At 55.5% G+C, this 17,657-nt stretch overlaps 1 protein-coding gene across 3 annotated transcripts in view; it reads right to left on the bottom strand.

The window, feature by feature from the left end:
* The window catches only part of PER2 (period circadian regulator 2), a 39,538-nt gene extending 22,134 nt beyond the window's left edge, over window positions 1-17,404 (bottom strand). The window contains exons 1-7 of one of the 3 annotated variants that reach the window (XM_073905864.1): window positions 17,294-17,404; window positions 8,066-8,289; window positions 7,531-7,593; window positions 5,981-6,132; window positions 3,388-3,509; window positions 2,427-2,628; window positions 204-255 (exon numbers count right to left, since the gene is read on the bottom strand). In XM_073905864.1, coding sequence (XP_073761965.1) covers window positions 204-255; window positions 2,427-2,628; window positions 3,388-3,509; window positions 5,981-6,132; window positions 7,531-7,593; window positions 8,066-8,271 — 797 coding nt within the window. In that variant the 5' untranslated portion in view covers window positions 8,272-8,289; window positions 17,294-17,404. Of the gene's footprint in view, window positions 1-203; window positions 256-2,426; window positions 2,629-2,751; window positions 3,108-3,387; window positions 3,510-5,980; window positions 6,133-7,530; window positions 7,594-8,065; window positions 8,290-17,293 lie in introns of those variants that run through there. The other 2 variants (XM_025888789.2, XM_073876496.1) reach the window with 2 other exon arrangements.
* Window positions 17,405-17,657: the final 253 nt, after the last annotated feature.

The following is a 17,657-nucleotide window of genomic DNA, read 5'->3' as shown; positions in this document are numbered from 1 at the left end:
TGTTTTCACACAGACTTTTTAGGAATATGCCCACTGTGTGGTAGGGGGTGCTCCTGCAGAGCCTCTACCCTGAAGAGCAGAGGTGCAGAGGGGCACAGGGGGTCACAGCCCAGAAGGAACTGGTCGGGGGGGGCCACTCCTACATCTCCTCACCCTCACAAGAGGTGCTCAGGAGAAAATGTTTGTGCCTGTCCCAGGCTTACCTCACGCGGCAGAAGAAAGATTTCTCCTCCATGCATTCTTGAGTAAACGAATCTAAGAGAGAGAGCCCAAAGTCAGCCATCCGAGTGCACAACACAGTACAGAGCGCACTCTATTTCCCCCAAGCTACAGAGAAGCAGCAGAATCCAGAGTCAGGGCATGAATGCATATTTACGCAAACACAAAGCAAAGCCCTTAGCATTTATTACAGTTCTGACTAAAATCAAGCCTATTTCATGAATGCAGCACGTACCAAATTACGGAAAGCTTAGTGCCAGAAGTTTACCAGTTTTGAAATAGTTCACAGGCCGCCACAAACACACCAACTAATTAACAATTTAACTCTGGGAGACGTACTGCTGGGCAGAATTTTTGCATGTAAAGCCCTAAACATTTCAACCTATGTATTTTGGGGGATATTCAGTGCTAATAGAAGCAGTTCAGGTAATTTCAAAGCTTACATCAAACTTTTTGCTAAAATATTAACCTACTTAGAAATCTGAAACACCTAGCAAAAGTACGATGTCACTCGGGAGGCATCATCAGAGATGAGGAAATGGTGTTTTCACAATATAGGATTTTTTTAAGAAGAAATCTTAGACGTTGATTTTTCACATAAAGTTTCCTCTATTCAAAAGAAGGAAGAGAAGTAGGAAATCACTAGTTAGGGAAAATGGTATAAAATTGCCGGCCTGGAAAGGCCCCGAAGAAGTCACCTGGTCCTTCTTTTTCATTCAGACAAAAATTCAGTGGCAACCATCCCAGGCAGACGGTGCTGGCCTGTCCGTGCTGTAAACCCACGTGCGGAGTGACGTCCCTTCCACGCAGTGACCTACGGGTTCTCGTGACATGCACTGCAAGCTTTAGTGACCTGACTGTGGACAGTCCTTGGCTAGGAATTCTGGGAGAAGGCGGGCGGCTCTACATCCAAAACCAAAAGCGAGCATCTCTTTTTGTGAGTCAGCCCTAAAGCAAACGCCCAGGCTGTTTGCCGTCAGGAAGCTACAGTCAGGGAACGGTGGTGGTGGCGGTGGGCGGTGGCTGAGTGGTGGCCCAGCCGGCTGCCGACTGCGAGCAGGAGGATGTGAGGAGCCCGCGGCGGAGAGGGACCCACCATCCAGGAGGCGGTGGGAGCGGGGGTGAGGTGCATCTGATGCGAGCAGAGATGCGGACCCCTGAGCCAAGGGCAAAACAGGGACTAGTTCTGGGTGATGTGGCCTCATGACTGAGGTCACGCCTGTCTGGGGTGACTCCCAGGCCCACTGTTTCCCGTCACCTCTCCTGGCTGCTGAGCGTTTCTGCTCACTTGTTCACCTTCAGCTCCGAGTGACCAGAGCCCAGTGAGGGGCAGGCAGACAGACGCTGCCAGACTCACAGGTCAGGAGCGGGCTTCCGCTGGCCTCCCTGCTCACTGAAAGCGCGGGGCGGGGGTGGGGGGGTGGCTGCAGGGAAGGCCTGAGCTGGTCTGGTACCTTCCGCCAGGATCCTGTGCCACGTTTCTGCTGAGACTCATCTGATCAACCATCCCTCCTGCACCCACTTATGGGCAAGGCCTGCACTGGCCACGTAAGAGCTTCCAGCCTTCCGGACCCCAGGTCTCCCGGTCATGGGGGTGGAGGGGTCGAGGACATGCTGCGGAGAACCGCAAGAGGCCAGCTGCTGCAGCAGGGCAGGCCGGCCGGGCCCAGGAGCCGGCCGCGAGGCGGAGCTCGCAGTGGACACACTGCACGCCCCGCGGCCCCGAAGCAGCGGCCGCCGCGCAGACAGGAACCTGACGCGCCTGGAAAGCTGCTGGTTTGAGCACCTAGCCGTCCACCTGCACCGAGCTGCGCCTGGCCGGGGGGAGGAGCGCTCTCCCGGTCACCCCGACGTCAGCGCAGAGGAAGCAGGGCCTGGCCTCCGTCCGCCCGCCGCCCCCGCGCTCCGCGGGCTCACGCCCAACGCCAGCGTCTCACAACAGCCTCGTTTCTAAGACGCCTAACGTTTCTTAAAGTCTTCTGAAACGGGTTTCCCTCTCCGGAATTTGTGAAAAGACTACTCTTCTCAGTTTATCCTGAACAAGCAGCTTTCCAGCTCTGGGCTGGGACAGCCGAGGGGCAGGGGCGCCCCTGCACCGGGCCAGCCCAGCCCCGCCCCCGCCCCGGGAAGGCAGCAGCCCCCACGTTCCCCATGCCGCGGGCCCACAAGGCAGGCAGCCGTGCTCGGCCACGGCCCCAGGCCCTCACCTGCTCCGCCGCACGCGCTCCAGGGCGGGAGCCTGTAAGGCGTGGTGGAGGCGTGGAACACGCGGACGTCGTGGGGCGCCAGGAACTCCACGAACCTGGCGCCATAGAAGACATCCCTTTTACAGTGAAACACGGAGGCAACTTGGTCAGAGATGTACAGGATTTTCCCGGTGACCAGGGACACGGCGGCCGCAAACATACCCTGGAAGGAAGCAGCAGCCGCGTGAGGACAGCCTGCCCCTCCCTGAGGGGCACAGATTTTGGGGGAGGCCTCTGGGCCCCCTCCTCCAGCCCCCGCCCCTCACCCGGGCCGGCAGCCACAAACCTCTCTCCCAGGGTGCGCGGGGCGGGGGTGGAGGTGGGGGGGCTGCCACCCGGGTCCTGCCCTGCTGGCTAGTGGCCTGAGCCCTGGCCCAGAGCTCCCAGGGGGTTCAGCTGCAGCGGGGGTGCTGGAGGAAGGAGATGGGAGGGGATCAGGGAGCCCCACTCTCCAGATCAGTTTTGCCACGATTCCAGTAGGTCTGGGTCCCCACCTGCCCTGTGCTCTCTGAGAAGTAGGAGCACAGGGGAAGGGACAACTCGCTTCCCTTCCCCTAGAACTCCAAGGGTGCCCCACCCTTATGGGGTACTTAAAAATGCACAAGCTTTGGCGTCTTCATGAGTTGAGTTCAAATCCCAGCCTCCCCCCCAAAGTGAGCCTAAGGTCCCCTGGTCACTGCTCGGTCAAGGTGAGGCTCGCTCCTACACATGCAAAGTCCGGGGGTGGATCGGCCATGAGAGAAGGAAGTCTCATGGAAAACAGCAGGAGTCTGCCGCACAACTGCTCCATGTGAATCACAGACTTGACGCTGTTGTTTTAAGGTGGGAGCTTATTTCCAGAAGTTCCGAACTCTGTTGCTATAAAGCCACCGGCTGAAGGTGAGCTTTCTGGGGGAAGAGGTCGCTCGTGTCGGACACTCACTGCGTTCTTCACAATGAGCTCGGACGTGATCCTCTCAATCTCTTCTGTGGTGTAGGAGGGCACAGCGGCTCTGCAGGGGTGGCTCTCACTGGGCATGAGCAGCTGGTAATACTCCTCGTTGGCTGCAGGAGAGACCAAGGCAGCGCGTGAGAACGGCCCCGCCTCCCTGTGCTGGGGGCGCTACTCTTCTCATGAGAAAGGGGGCTATGCACACTGTCCTCCTGCGACGCCCAGAGAACGGAACAGAGAAATGTGAAGGCAAAGCAAACAGAAATCTGTTTTAGTTTTCCTGAAAAATCCGAAGACCTTTGATTACAGAACTTTTTTAAATGGCAAGTGCACATTATTTTAAATAATATGGGCACACAGTTCCACCTAACCCTCACTTTGCCCACAAGGTCTTTAATCACGACACAACGCTGACGTTTCCTCTTGGGAAACCTGCTCCTCGGCGGTGTGGCAGACACTCCCATCCAGACAGAATCCCCTGCTCAAAAACACAAGGCGCGAGAAACCACACTGCAGCAGACTGCTCCCAACAGAGCCTGCGACCAGTGCCCCTCATCCCTGGATATAGCTTTTGAGGGCACACTATCATGGGGCTGCCCACCCAGCACCCAAGGCAGTCCCCAGGGAGGGGTGCTGGCAGACCTGTCCCTCAGAGAACCTCCTCCCCCTGCAGTTTGTGAGCATCCTTGGGTGGGCTGGCCGGGCACGGTGTCTGTTTTTACTGTATTAACCCTCACCAAACAGATACAGCCTTAAACAAGAGCCTGCAGAGAAACTTGGGGCTGCAGAGGGCACCCAGAAGGCCACTGCACGCCAGCACACAGCAGAGCCCAGCCCTCCATGCTTGGCACAAGCTCTCCCCACCAGAATACACCAGGCAGGCAAAGTCGCCCTTCTGACAAACGTTGCCCAAACATTAGAAGATACGAAGACTATTTGAAATATGGCTTCGTATCCATCATCATTAGCGAGAAGCCCTGCCCTGCTGGTAAGCTTGAGAGTAACTGATGATCCCAGAACAAAGCCCACTGTTTGACCTTTATCTCAGCCTTCATAACTTCCCTGCCTTTACCCATGTTTCCAGTGTGTGGAGTCCACTGGGACCTCAGCGTGCGTGTAACGCATACCCCCTGGTAAAGCAGGTAGAGCAGGGGTGGGGTTCCCACACCTGCTGGGAAAGGACAGCTCCCTCGTCTGTCCTAATGAGATGCTGGCCTGGCTTCTGTCTCTGCTTGCTGGTCAGAAGGGACCGAAACAGCTAAGAAATTCCTCAAAGTGCAGGAGGGGGTGGACTCATTACACTCCTTCCCGTGTAATGAGAAAGGATTCACCTGAGTGTTTGCGGCTGTAAGATCAGGAATGCACATGGGGATACTCCCTCCAAGCTTCCTGCTGCTTTCTCTGACACACTGGAGGAAACTTAAAAACTCTCAAAGCTCACATCCCCATTCCCAGCAACAGACCGAAAGGCAAGGCTGCACGGAACTTTCTGACCGCCTAGAGCTAAAGCATCCCAAATGCAGGGGTCACGACCCAAGCCCCCAGGGATGGGTGTCTGCAGAAGAATTCACCCAGGAGTCAAGTTCTTGGTTCACTAGAAATGCTGGTACCACCTCCACGGCAGTGTGTTCCCACCTGTCCTAGAGTCAGAGGCACCTGCAGTTACCTGAAACCCAGGAGATAGGGAGGGGGGGCACAGAGCACCTGCTCAGCGGGGGTCCAGCTGCAGCAGCAAGTGAAGGAAGACTCGGTGCTGTTGGAAATTATTTAAGGGGCTTGGAGTTTATTGAAATGTCAAGCGTCTGAGCTTGATGATGCAAATACGTTGGACACTGCAGCGTTTGTTCATAGATTTCTGCACTGCATCTACGAAGACTTTTGCACACGTGTTCTCAGGTGAAAGCCTTAGTCTAGAACACGGACAGTCCTAAAAGCTCTTACATATTCTGTCACCTAATAATAGGGTCCAAGCATGCCCACAAACGGGAACGGAATGTGGCTCGTGGAGGTCTTGCAACTGTGCACCAGTGATGGAAGAAGGCGCTCTGCATGGCTTCCTGATTGGAAGAAAACCTCGATGGAAATTCACGCCTTTCTAGACAAACAAGAAACAGACTGCCCAAGGTCTTAAATGTAGGAGCGCTAAAGTATTGTCCTGTAAGGAAGGATAAGATCTGGCAACAGCCTCCTTGGTATCTCCTCTTGTTATTTTTCAAAGGAGCGACCAGCCCTCAGCTCAACACTGCGGGATGTTTTGCTTAAATTCCGTGCCGAGCTGCTCACACATTTCAGTGAACTCCAGCTCAACTCCGGCCTGAGCCTGGAGGATGCTGGGCTCCCCTGACCATGACCTGACCCCAGCCCAGAGCACAAAACCTTTACGCCATAAATACATTCCTTTTTATCAGCTGGTTTTCTACCTGTTTCTTTTTTTTTTTTTCTCCAGAAGTCAAGTACAATAGAAAAGCTGTAAAGAATTAAGCCTTCTAGAATTTCCTTCTGCAATTTCTGGGTTGGGTTTTAGAAAGTTGACATAATCCAAGTTATTTCTACAAGTTCGGAACAAATACATAGGCTGACGTACCTTTCACCTGCTTCACACTCCTTAGCGCGTACTTCAAGGTGGCCAGCATGCTGGCTTTCCCCTTGGCCTTCTTGTCTACTGGCAGGTGGACCTTCAGCTCCTTCAGTGTTTTTATCAGCTCCTTGTGCGCATCTGCCTTGGTGGACCACTCACTGTTAGAGCATTAAAGAAAGAGGCGATCACACGTTAGCTTCCTGACTCTGCCTTCCTGCGCCTCCAGTCCTGCTTCTCAACCAGGCCACTAGGATGTCTCGGTCTGTGTGGTTCTCTGTGGAGCACTGCGGGACGTGTAGCGTCCTTGGCCTTCTCCCCACCAGAGGCCAGAAGCACCCTCGCCAAGTGTGGCAACCAAAGATGTCTCCTGATGCTGCTACACATCTCCTGTGGGGAGACGGAATGCTCCAGCTGAGAACCACTGCGCTCGCCCAGCTGAGGGCTGCAGAAGTCCCTCCCCTGGGCTCTCTGCACCCCCAGGCTGGAGCTGGGCTTTGCCCCTTAGGACTGTGCCTTCCTGCCCTGTGTCAGACAGAAAAGGATCGAGTGATGGAAATGACAGAGGACAGCAAACTGGTTTCCTGTGGCAGGAACGCGAATGAGGAACACAGCAAGACCTCAGACAGGAAAGACTTATAAGAAGGACCTCTCTACTTAAGGGTACAGAGATGGGAAGAAGACAAAACAGGTGGGCCCTTCCTGTTTAGAGCAGAGGGTGCAGAAAGAATGCTAGAAATCAGGTGTCAGGATGAGACAGCCAGGTGCCCACGCACCCAGGCCTCAGAGCTGGAGTTTGCCCCTGTAGTGATACGAAAATGTCTGTGGGGGGCGCCTGCGTGCCTTAGTCGGTTAAGCATCTGCTTTGGCTCAGGTCATGATCCCGGGGTCCTGGGATCCAGCCCCAAGTCAGGCTCCCTGGGAGCCTGCTTCTCCCTCTGCCTCTGGCCCTCCCCCTGCTCATGCTCTCTCTCTCCCTCGCAAATAAATAAAACCTTTTAAAAAAAAGAGAGAGAGAGAAAATGTCTGTGGACGTGAAATTAAGGATACCTTTGTTACCAACACCTAAAAAGGGGGAGGAATGTTCCAGATGAACATGTCTAGGAGGGCGCCTGGGTGGCTCAGTCGGTTAAGCGGCTGCCTTCGGCTCAGGTCATGATCCCAGGGTCCTGGGATCGAGCCCCATGTCCGGCTCCCTGCTCAGCAGAGAGCCTGCTTCTCCCTCTCCCTCTGCCTGCCACTCTGCCTACTTGTGCTCTCTATCTCTCTGTCAAATAAATAAATAAAATCTTTAAAAAAAAAAAAAAAAAAGAACATGTCTAGGATGCAGACAAGACCTGTGCAGACGGGGCTGGAGGGGCTCCAGATCCCGGCATCGTAAGGGGCCCTGAGCAGCTGGTGTCTGAGAGGGCACGGCCGGCTCACAACCAAGACAGCTGCACAGACCAACAGGTTCTAGCGGAGGCTTGCAAAACGTCACATTACCCCGACACTAACCTCTAGTAACAAATCTCCATTTCTCTGAGGCCGTAAGTCAAGGGACATGTGACTGGCCTTACCTGCAGCCGCTTGCAGACGTGCTGTGTTTGGACTTGGCCATCATGAGGCCAAAGGCATCGGGACTGTGAGCACGAGAAATAAAGGCCAGACTCAGAGGACTGCATGCTCCAACCATCCCCTCATCCAACCAGGGACAACAATCCAGATTATCCCACACGTAGTAAGACAATTACGAAAAATACAAGGTTAAGATAAAGCCGGAGCATAAAACTTTCAAGTTTTAGGTACCGGGAGAAGGACTGACAGAGCAGGTTCATTTTCTATAGACCCCGGCTGCTAGCAGGGCCACAGGCTTGTCTGCTCCCGAGATCTTGCTATACTCACTCGGTATCTATCTATCGGCAAAATCAGAGAGTCAACGTCAACAGCAGCATCATTATAGTAAATTTTAGTTCTCAGTTAATGAGATTTTTTTTAAGTGTTGAAAAACAGGGGAATCATGATTTAAAGACCGCAAAAGCTATCAAACAACAGGATGAGATGCTGAGAAAACAGACGAGCGGCCGGCCTCAGCGTTCCGAGGGCCCCACCTACCCCGGAGGGACGACGGGCGGCCCCACCAGCATCCCCAGCTGCTCGCCGCCCCGCGAGTCCGGCCCCGGGGAGCGGTTCTCGTTGGTTTCATTTCCGCTAGAGCCGCTGCTCATGTGCACATCTTCCTGGAGTGGGGCTCCCCGGGGCTCCTCGGGCTCCTGGGTGGGGTGACCGCGGCTGGGCGGGTACTTGGCATATCTGTTCATGTTGGCTCCACAACGAAGCTGGGAAAGAGAGACAAGTGTCGTCAGGCCTTGGCGAGTGCAGGGGGTCCCACAGCCACCGCATGGAATGTGTGCTGGAACCTGTTTCCACGTCAGGGTCTGTACCAGTCAGGGCCAATCATGGTATTCTTTGTTCCTCCTCATGAGCTCTTAGCTGCCATGAATTAGGAAGGCAGATGAATCCCGTGGCCACAGCCCCCAGGCATCAAACCGCTGATGGCCTGGTCGGAGGTGACAAGAGCATCAGTGAGCACCTCCCAGCACGTGGGGAGCCTTGGGGAAAACGCAGATTCCCACTGAATGGCTGGCAGGGCCTAGGAACCTGCATTTTACAAATCTCCCCAGGTGATGATGGGGAGGTCTTCTCCCCAAGAAGTCTGGGCCATCACGAGCTGCAGGAGACCCCAAGCGCAGGCTGTATGCAGGGGGAACCCCAAGACCAGGCTGTGGGCAGGGGAGACTTCAGGGAGAGAGGAGGCTGTGAAGCAGGCATTGCCCTATGAAGAGGGCCGAGTGGGTGGGAGCCCTGACAGCAGCACGGGAGGGGGGGTGTGCTAGTGGGGAGCGGGGGTGGGGGCAGCACCAGGCCAGTACCAGATGAACGAACTTGGTTGCATCTGGACAGGTCCTCACCACTGTGCTACATAGAAACTTTAACTTTGGCGTTTAGGGGCAAGAGGGTGGAGAGGGGCTGAAGTCAGAGCCAGACCAGCCCCAAGGCTTCTGCAGTAATTCCGGGAGACAACCATGGGGACAAGCAGACAGGGAGTATGCAAGGTGGGAGGGGTTTACCCAGGAGCCAAGGATGGGGAGAGAGATGTCCCCAGGAGAGGAGGACCCAGGATGGTGTCTCCTCAGGGTCCCAGCTCGAAGCAAAAGATGTCTGAGCCTGGAAGCTAGGCAGGTATAGGAGGGGGGAAGCTGTTATTACCCTGGTCCTGGAGGGCAGGAAGAAGGGTTACTGAAACCAAATGAACCCAGACAACCTGCAATTTGGGGGAACAGAGCTGGGGGGGGTGTAAACCCTTGGCTTCTCTCTCCTCCTGACCTCAGTGGTCAGGAAGCCAGAAAGCAAGGGGACCCACTGGCTCCGTTCCAGAAAGCCAGCCTTGGGCACTGAGCAGGGGATGGAAGATCGGAGGGCCCAGCAGCAGTGCCCTGACTGAGCTGGGTCTCCAGGGGCAGAGTGTGCTCCACAGCTTCCACGTGCTCTGAGAAACAGACCAGACGCCTGGTTGACGGTGACAACCACACGCACTCACTGTTCCACGTAACCCTGTGATCACTGACCACTGGATAAGACATAGCATACCGTTGTCTGTTCTAGCCTGTGGATGAGGAAACAGGTCAGTGGCCACACAAGGCAGGTGACAGCCCTGGATCCCGCGCCCCTGCCTGCTCCTGAAGATGGGGACCCCCGGAGAATCCAACCACACTACTCTCTGGAAAACAACAGGTCTCAGTAGGCCTTGTCTTGTTCATGAACCAACCAAAGGGAAAAAGCTAACATGAGTCCCCTGAAAAGATGCACAGCAAAGACCAGAGGGATGCGCCTGCATGGCATGGGGAACCAGCAGACTTAGGACGGCACTTAGTCTTGTAGCACAAATAAAAATCGAGAAATGGTGGATTCCAGGAAATAAGTAATGAAGGATGAGCAGAAGCCACAGAGTGAGACGAATATGCCACCTTCGAGCAGAGAATCAGAAAGACCAAGTCCAGAGTCGGAAACGAAGAAGATGGCCTCAGAAATGCAGAGCATGAGCGCAAGGAACTTTGAAAAGCACCAAGGGAAAGAGCAACAACATCAGAGCCGTGTTTTTACCCACGGGTAATAGCTCTTTCTGGAAGAGACACCACAACAGTCAAACAGAGACTCTCATGAAAGATACACACCAAGAAGACCATCCCGGCCGAAGGCAGATTAGCAACCGCCGGTCGAAGGACTCCTTGAACACCACGCAAAGGTACGTGAAAATCCAAGCCTAGAGATGTCCCGATGTAAAATGATATTTTCAAGGGGAAAAAAAACTCTACCCACATCCAAACAGGAAAAACAAACAGGTTACCTACAAAGGATGGGAAGTCACTGAGTCCTGAGCAGAAGATACAGTACACAGAGTTGATACGCAGAAGACAGTCTCCACAGCTGTCACCTGCTCATCATGGCTTTAGACAGCAGCAGGTTACCAGGGTCCTGACTCACAGAGAACCCAAAGCCCCAGGACAGCAAAATACCTGACCAAAGTCAGGAACAAAACAAGCAAGTCTACTCCCCAGTCTTCATTTTGTTGGATTGCTTGTTTGTTTTTTTTAACATTTCAGGGATGTTCTAGCTGACTGAGTGAGAGCACGGAAAGGGCTCACTTTTAGAAAGAAAGAGACCAAAGACTAACAATGGGCTGTTCCCACAAAGGAAAACACCAGAGATCCATAAACCTGGAGAGGTGCTCCACCTCATTACTCGTGAGTAAAACGCAAAGAATGAGGTCACCAAAAATTAACAGGACTGATGGCATCCAGTGTCCACAAGGTGGGGAACTTTGTGTGTTGTGGTCACTAACGGTCTTTCTGGACGGGACTCTGGGCATGCTCAGGACCATTTATAAGCTTCACCCTTCGCCCTGCTAGGAGGCCCCTCCACTCCCCAGGAACGCCCGTACGTGCGCACAAAGACCCATGAGCGTGGTGTATGGAGTGACAGAACTGCCAGTGGACCATCTGCAGGGAGGCTACTGGCATCCCATCTCAGGCACCCTATCCACCATGGGCACCCTGGCCAGTGCCAGCCTCGACTTCCAAACGGGGGTTGTGTCTCACCTGGCCCCACCCCAGTCCTCTGCTCCCCCTGGCTCAGAACACAGCCCCGGTCTGTACGAGGGTCTGCAGCTCTACAAGGCCTCCCCGGCTGCCTCCTGAGAATCTCCTGCTGTGGCCTGCCTCCTCGGCCCTGACACTGAGCTCCAACCCCAGGGACTTTGCACTTGCTGCTCCCTGGTGCCCGCGGGACTCATCCCGCAGACAGCTTGTCCATCCTGCACAAACAGCACTGACTTCTCCCCTACCTGCCCCGACACCCCCTGCCTGGCTTCCCGTCCCCCATGGTGCTGACCGCTGGACTCCACCCTGATGTGCTGGAGCTTTAGTTGTCCTCTGCTGCATCCCCAGAGCCCAGCACCCCAGTGTGGTTAACAACATAAAGCCTGGGACATCTGTGCTAGGGGATACTAAGTACCTACTAAAGACAGGGAGACAAGACACATCGATAGAAGGAGATTCTAGGACACAAACGAACAAGTTACAGAATAATAAAGAACAACAACAGTGGGAGAGACAGCACATAGGCAGGGCTGGACACTGTCTTCCGTTGATTAGCTCACTCCTTCAGCACATGGCGCTTCGGGCTGGTGGACGTCAGAGAACGGGAAGGACATCCTTCCGGCCCTCCTGAGCTTACGTTGCAGTGGGGAAAACAGATCGTCCACAAGGGAACGGCACAGACAGCAGAAGAATGCTAAGCGCTACGGAGAAAGCAACAGAGCAGGGGATGAGGCGGTGTTGCGCGGGAGAGGCCGAGAGTGCCACCAGAGAAGGCGAGCGTACCGGCAGCATCCGACCTTGTGCCTGAGCCCCCGAGTGTGGTGCTGAGTCACAGCCCCTGGACCTTATTCTCCCGCAGGCCTGCAGCCACGGCTGGGTATCCACTCACCTGCTCCTCACGGCTTCACGCCCGAGGCAGCCCGGGGGGCTCTGGCCGTGCTGGCCACGCATGGCCTTAGATGAAGCCCCACACGATGGGGGTGGGCCCTTGCCTCCCCAGCTGCTGCCAAAGGGCCCAGTGAAGCAACTGGCCCGGAGGGGGAACACACTCCCCCGGGGTGAACGCTGGCCGTGGGGGATGGGAGAGGGGACAGGTCAGCAGGTAAAGCCACTCCTCCGGCCCTCCCTTGGATGGAGTTCAAAGCTCTTCGTATCCTTCCTTCTCTGTCGTCGTCCTTTCTGATGAGGCCGCGTGGGCTGAGAGACCAGCCTGCATCCCAGCCTTCTCTACTTGCCTATTCCCTCGCTCTTGCTGCCTGAGACTGCACCTCCCAGTGAAATTCTAGCCCTAAGTGTCAGCCCAGATTCTGCTTTTAAGAGAAGCCAAGTGAAGGCAGACTGAAGAGAATGAGTGTGGGCCAGGAAGGTGCTGGACAAAGAATATTCTAGGCCGGGGTGGGGGCAAGAACAACGGTCCTGAGGCAGGGGCATTTGAGGACGACGGAGCAGTCCGGAGCAGAGCGGGCAAGGCAGAGGGGGGTGATATGGGGCACCCCACGGGGCAGAGCCAGGACTCTGGCTTTATTCTGAGTGAGATGGGAAACTGAGTTCTGTGCAACAAGATCTGACTTAAACTCTAACAGGGTTATGGGGTGGAGACAAGGTGGAAGCAAGGAGACCTCTCAGGGGTCTCCAGTTCAGGACAGTTGCCAAGGGGCTGCCCCGAGGGGGTGAGGGCATTCTCTCCCTCCCCAGGACCCTGCACACCATCCATCTCATCCCACAGCCCTCCCCAGACAAGCAGCCTCTGTGAGTCAGATGTGAAGGCTGAGGGGTTACGTGAGCCGCCCTGTGGTAAGGGCATCAGCGGGTTCCCCTGCTTCCTGGCCCTGTGATCTCAGGCAAGTCCCTGAGCCTCCTGTGCCTTGCTTCCTCCTTTGTAGCCAGGTGGCAGCACCCCTGCCTCTCGGGGGTTGCTGGGAGAGTTCAGTGACACAATCTGTGCCAAGTGTCTGGAATGCAGTTGTGGCCAACAAAGGCTTAGCTTTTATCATCACTGCCAATCACTACAGGAAAACAGATGGGGTAACAAAATAATTTTTTTAAAGAAGATATTTCACTGCCACCAGAGCTGTCTCTGGCTTGTATTTAAAGGACAAGGAGCTCAGCTAGCCACCCCCAACTCAGGCAATAAAGACATTTCCTGGGAGGAGGCATCACACACTTTGCTTCCATGCACACCCCAGGGGCTTGTCTCTCAGCTCCTCAGAGGACTCCCGGCTTTGCCACCTCCCAGACTCTGGGAGCAAGTCTGAGTAGGAGTCATTGAATAGAAGTCACAAGATTACCTTAGGCAGAAGATAAATCTTTGCAAAGAGGGCCAGACAAGCATGGCAGAAATGTGAAACAACCAACCAACCAAACCACCTGAAACTTCATCATTCCAGAAACTGCATCGCTCAGCACCACTGGCTCCAATGGACTGACCTTATTTTGCCAAGTTGACAAAACCAACTTGCTCATCAAAGCAGGCTTTGCCTCCTGCCGTCCACAAAGGTTTACGGAGCAGCGGCTTGCGCCAGCACTGCCAGGACCCTGGGGATCCCTGGGCAAACCTGTTTCCACCCCCGGGGTGAGGTGCTCATAGTCTGGGGCGCCAGGGGCCCCAGAAAGGAAAGGACAGCCAGGCTGAAAAGGGGGCTGCTGGGGAAGCTGGGGTGCACCTGTCCCTAGACTCCGCTTGCTGCCCCCTGTGCGGACGTCCGCCCACTGGCTCTGCCCCAGAGAATGCACAGAATGAAGGGAAGGAGCTAAGCTTGGACCCTGCTGCTGGTCATGTGACCACGCCTTACCAGTGAGGGTTGCCTTGACTGGACAGAGGAACATTTAGAAAGTACAGTCCACAATGAGATCATAGTCTGGGGTGGGCCTCCCAGTGATACGGGAAGGGGAGGAAGTGGGAAGGGACATGGAAGGAGCGGGGCCGAGAGCCAGCTCGTTAAAGCCGGCTGATGAGTTCATGAGGATTCATTATGCCATGCTCTCTCTACTTTCTCATGTATTCATAATTTCCGTGATCAATAGTGGAAAACACTGGGAATGAAAGCACAGCCTGGTCCTCAGTTCCACCCTACACTACCACCGCCAGGACTCCGGGACAGGTGAGGGCTTCTCACGCTCAATTGCCTGTGACCGCATTTCTTTGTGGAAATCAGAAGTCAGTGTATGTGTGGTTCAGTTGCTTGAGGTGATCAATTTTTTGAAACAGAAGTATAAGATCCAGAGAAGTCTTCAATCGATCTATGTCCACAAACTGAGTACACTGGTGTATCTAGCACCCAGCTCTGGAGGCAGAACCCTACCAGTCCCCCCGAGGCTGCTGGCGGCCCTCCAGCCATCATGCACCCCCAGGGTTACCACCAGCCTGACTTCTGACAGGCTGGTGAATTCTGTCTGTTTTCACACTTTACAGAACAGGGCTCCATAGTCTGGACTCTGTGTCTCAGACCCCATGGTATTTTATAGCCCCAAATATTGTAACGTGTTTGCTCCTTCCTCGTAGGAGCCAATTCCCTGAGGCCAGCCTGCTGTAATCTGGAGAAAATGTTTGTCCTGCTAAATAAACACCCGCGCTCTCCATGGCAACAGCTGGGTAACCGAGGAAAACGCCATCCAAATATGGGAGGGGAGAAGGCAGGAGAGATGCATGTCTCGGCCTCACTAAGACTCCTTTGGATTCTCTCCGCTCTGTTTCCAAAGCCTCAAATACGCATAAGCGTGAGATTTCAAACAGCGATAAGGCAAAAACGTCAGCTTCCTGGCTTCAGTATCTAGGGAAGGAGCTACTCTGGGTGCCCGTGAACACCTGAGCTGTTCCCACTGTTCCCTGTCGCCCAGCAGGAGCCCCCAGAGCCTGCAGGGCCACTCAGGGCTGGCACCCCCTCCACCGCTGCCCGCCTCTGATAATGCCCGTGACCGGTCCTTGCTGCCCGCTCACCTATTGCTTCTGATTCCATCTAGACTAGGAAGCACAGTAACAAGCTTGTTACAGACGTGGGGCTTAGAGAGTTCAAACCACAGGCTAAAAACGTAGCTCAGGGGGCAGAGGCTCCTGTCCCCAGAACCCCCTGACTCTCTGCTGGGTCTGCAGGTGGGCCAGCTTCCCAGGGGGCGGGGGTGGCGGGGGCGCAGAGCAGATGCACTGTGGAGGGTTATGTGTCTCCTCTTAGTTTTGCCCAAGAAGGCAGTTTTCAGCGTCCCTCTCTTCTTTTGACTAAATGCCAAGAGGTCCTGCCAGCCACTCAGTGACCCGACAGAGCCTGTGGTTGCTGAGGCCCGGTGAAGTTACATCACCATTTAAAAAAAGAGCCATGCCCACCAGTATTTTTCTGAAAGTTGAGTGTGTGCATGAGAAACAGCGCAAATGAGGGGAACCTTTCCTACTTCCTTCGAAGCATGGCAGACGTACCTCCCAGGGGAACGTTATGTGATCTAAAGGCACATCAGACACCTCTGTCCCCTGCGCAGGGGCCTGAGGAAATCATCCATAGAGTAACCAGAATCCAAAAACCTGGGCGTGGACACAGGCCCAGGAGATTGCCCAATCTGAGCCCTGCCGTGCAGACGAGGAAACTGAGGCCCAGAGCAGTGGCTGAGTCACCCCTCTCTGCCCAGCACCCCAGCCTCCACAGAAAGCCAGGCTGCATTAGTTCTGTACCAGTGAATCACACCAAGATGCTGGTGACAGATAACTGTGGACACCCACAGTGCCATCCCGGTGCTGGCATATCACATAGCTTCCACTTAAGAAAAGAGGAGCCCCTTTCCTCATTTTACTCATACACCTTACAAGAAGTGATTAACCTTGTATGTATGAACTCAAATTTCCAATTAAAGCCCTCAGATAGAGCCCTGTTCATTCTCAGCCAAACCCAGCCCGGGGAAGAAACCCCAAATGGGGCTAGAGGGTGGGGTGTCTCCCCTTTGCAGCCAGGGAGGAGGCAGTGGCCCCCAGTGTCAGACACAGGAGGTGAGCAGGATTCATTGAGGAGCTTCTGCCATGGTGCTGGGGTTCTTGACATTTGGGGGACCTGGGGCTCCTTCCCCAAATTCTAGCCCACTCAGATTCAGCACCCAGGTGCAGGCTTTCGCAGAACCTCTGAAGCTCATCCTGACCCAGAGCAAGACCCACGGGATGATGGAAGGACCTTGGAGACAACCAGGGCCTGGGCCCGGTCCTGCCATAGTGTGTGCCCAGCAGGTATCAGGGCCTCAGTTTCCTAATCTGTCAAGCCAAGGTATTACCTTGGGTGATTTCCAGGGTACCTTCTGGCTCTGTTGTATGAATCAGCTTTCCAAACTGCTTTCTTCTGTGTAGGTTACAGAAACTCTGGCAACCGGGTTCTCATCCCTTACCTGGCCTTCCTGGAGCACTTAAGCAGGCCACTACCCGCCCCTGGTCCATGTCTGGGCCTTGGCAGCCAAGGTACACCCTCAAAAGATGGTGTGATTACTGCATCACAAAGTGGGACCCCCTTCTACTCAGTGTGGGGTGAGGGAATAAATACAGGGAGGTCCAGGGGAGGCAGAGGGGGTGAACCTTGGGTGGGACCTCCCTGCCCACAGGGTTCTAGGCCTGGCTTGGAACGGGAACTTTCTTGTCTCTCTGCTCACCCAGTCCACAGGACTGTCCAGGTAACGCTCCTAGACCAGTGCCCATCAGTGGCCCTTCCCCAGCCTGAGACTTGGCTCTCTGGCCTCAGAGCAGGAAGCCGGCTCCCTCCGGGGTCCTGCATCTTCCCTGGGACAGCTGCACTGAACCTCAGTTGCCTTAGCCTTCCTGGGCCCTCTCTCCGGGGCCCAAAGAAAACCATCTAGAGAAGGACAGCCCCGTGTGGCAGTCACCCAGTCGCTCCATGACCTTACACAAGTTACCTAACCTCCCTGGACCTCGGTTTCTCCATCTGGAAAATGGGGATAACAGTACTCACCCCACCGCCCCCCAGGCGGGTTTTAAGCGGAGAAGGAGTCACGTGGCAGAGAACCCTGGGATCACGCCTCCGTGGGCTGCAGGAGCCGCCGCCGCCCGCCGGGAGCCCGTCCGCCGGACCCCAGACCGCCGGGCCCAAGAGCCCGGCGGTTACGTAACCAGCCAGCCAGGTTGCCGGACCGCTGCCCGCGCCCCAGCCTGGCGCCCGCCGGCCCGTCTGCCCGCCCCGCCCGCCGCGCCGCGCCGCGCCCTCACCGAGTCGCGTCCCCTCCGGTCCGCGCGTCCGTCCGCGAGTCGGTCGGTCCACGGCGCCGCCGCCGCCGCCGCCAGCCGCCCGTAGCCCGCAGCGCCGCCGCCGCTGTCACATAGTGGAAAACGTGACTGCGCGCGCCGCGCCCGCCCCCGGCTGCCGCCATTGGCCGAAGCGCAGCCTCATCTGCATACCGGGGGGGCCGGACCTGCGAGCACCGCGTGTCCATTGGCTGCAGCGCCCGTCGCTCTCTTTACATAAGACGCACATGGAATTCCATGTTCACCGCGTCGGTTCCTCAATGAAGACGCGAAGCGCTCGTACCCCCTCCTCGTCCTCCCGAGTGGTCCCTTCCACTTCCGGCCTCGG

The sequence above is a fragment of the Callorhinus ursinus genome, unplaced genomic scaffold (assembly GCF_003265705.2).
Source record: "Callorhinus ursinus isolate GAN/ISIS: 27379988/994484 unplaced genomic scaffold, GSC_fseal_2.0 scaffold2, whole genome shotgun sequence".
NCBI lineage: Eukaryota > Metazoa > Chordata > Mammalia > Carnivora > Otariidae > Callorhinus > Callorhinus ursinus.
The sequence above is the reverse complement of the archived record's forward strand: the minus strand, read 5'-3'. Positions and strand labels throughout refer to the sequence as shown.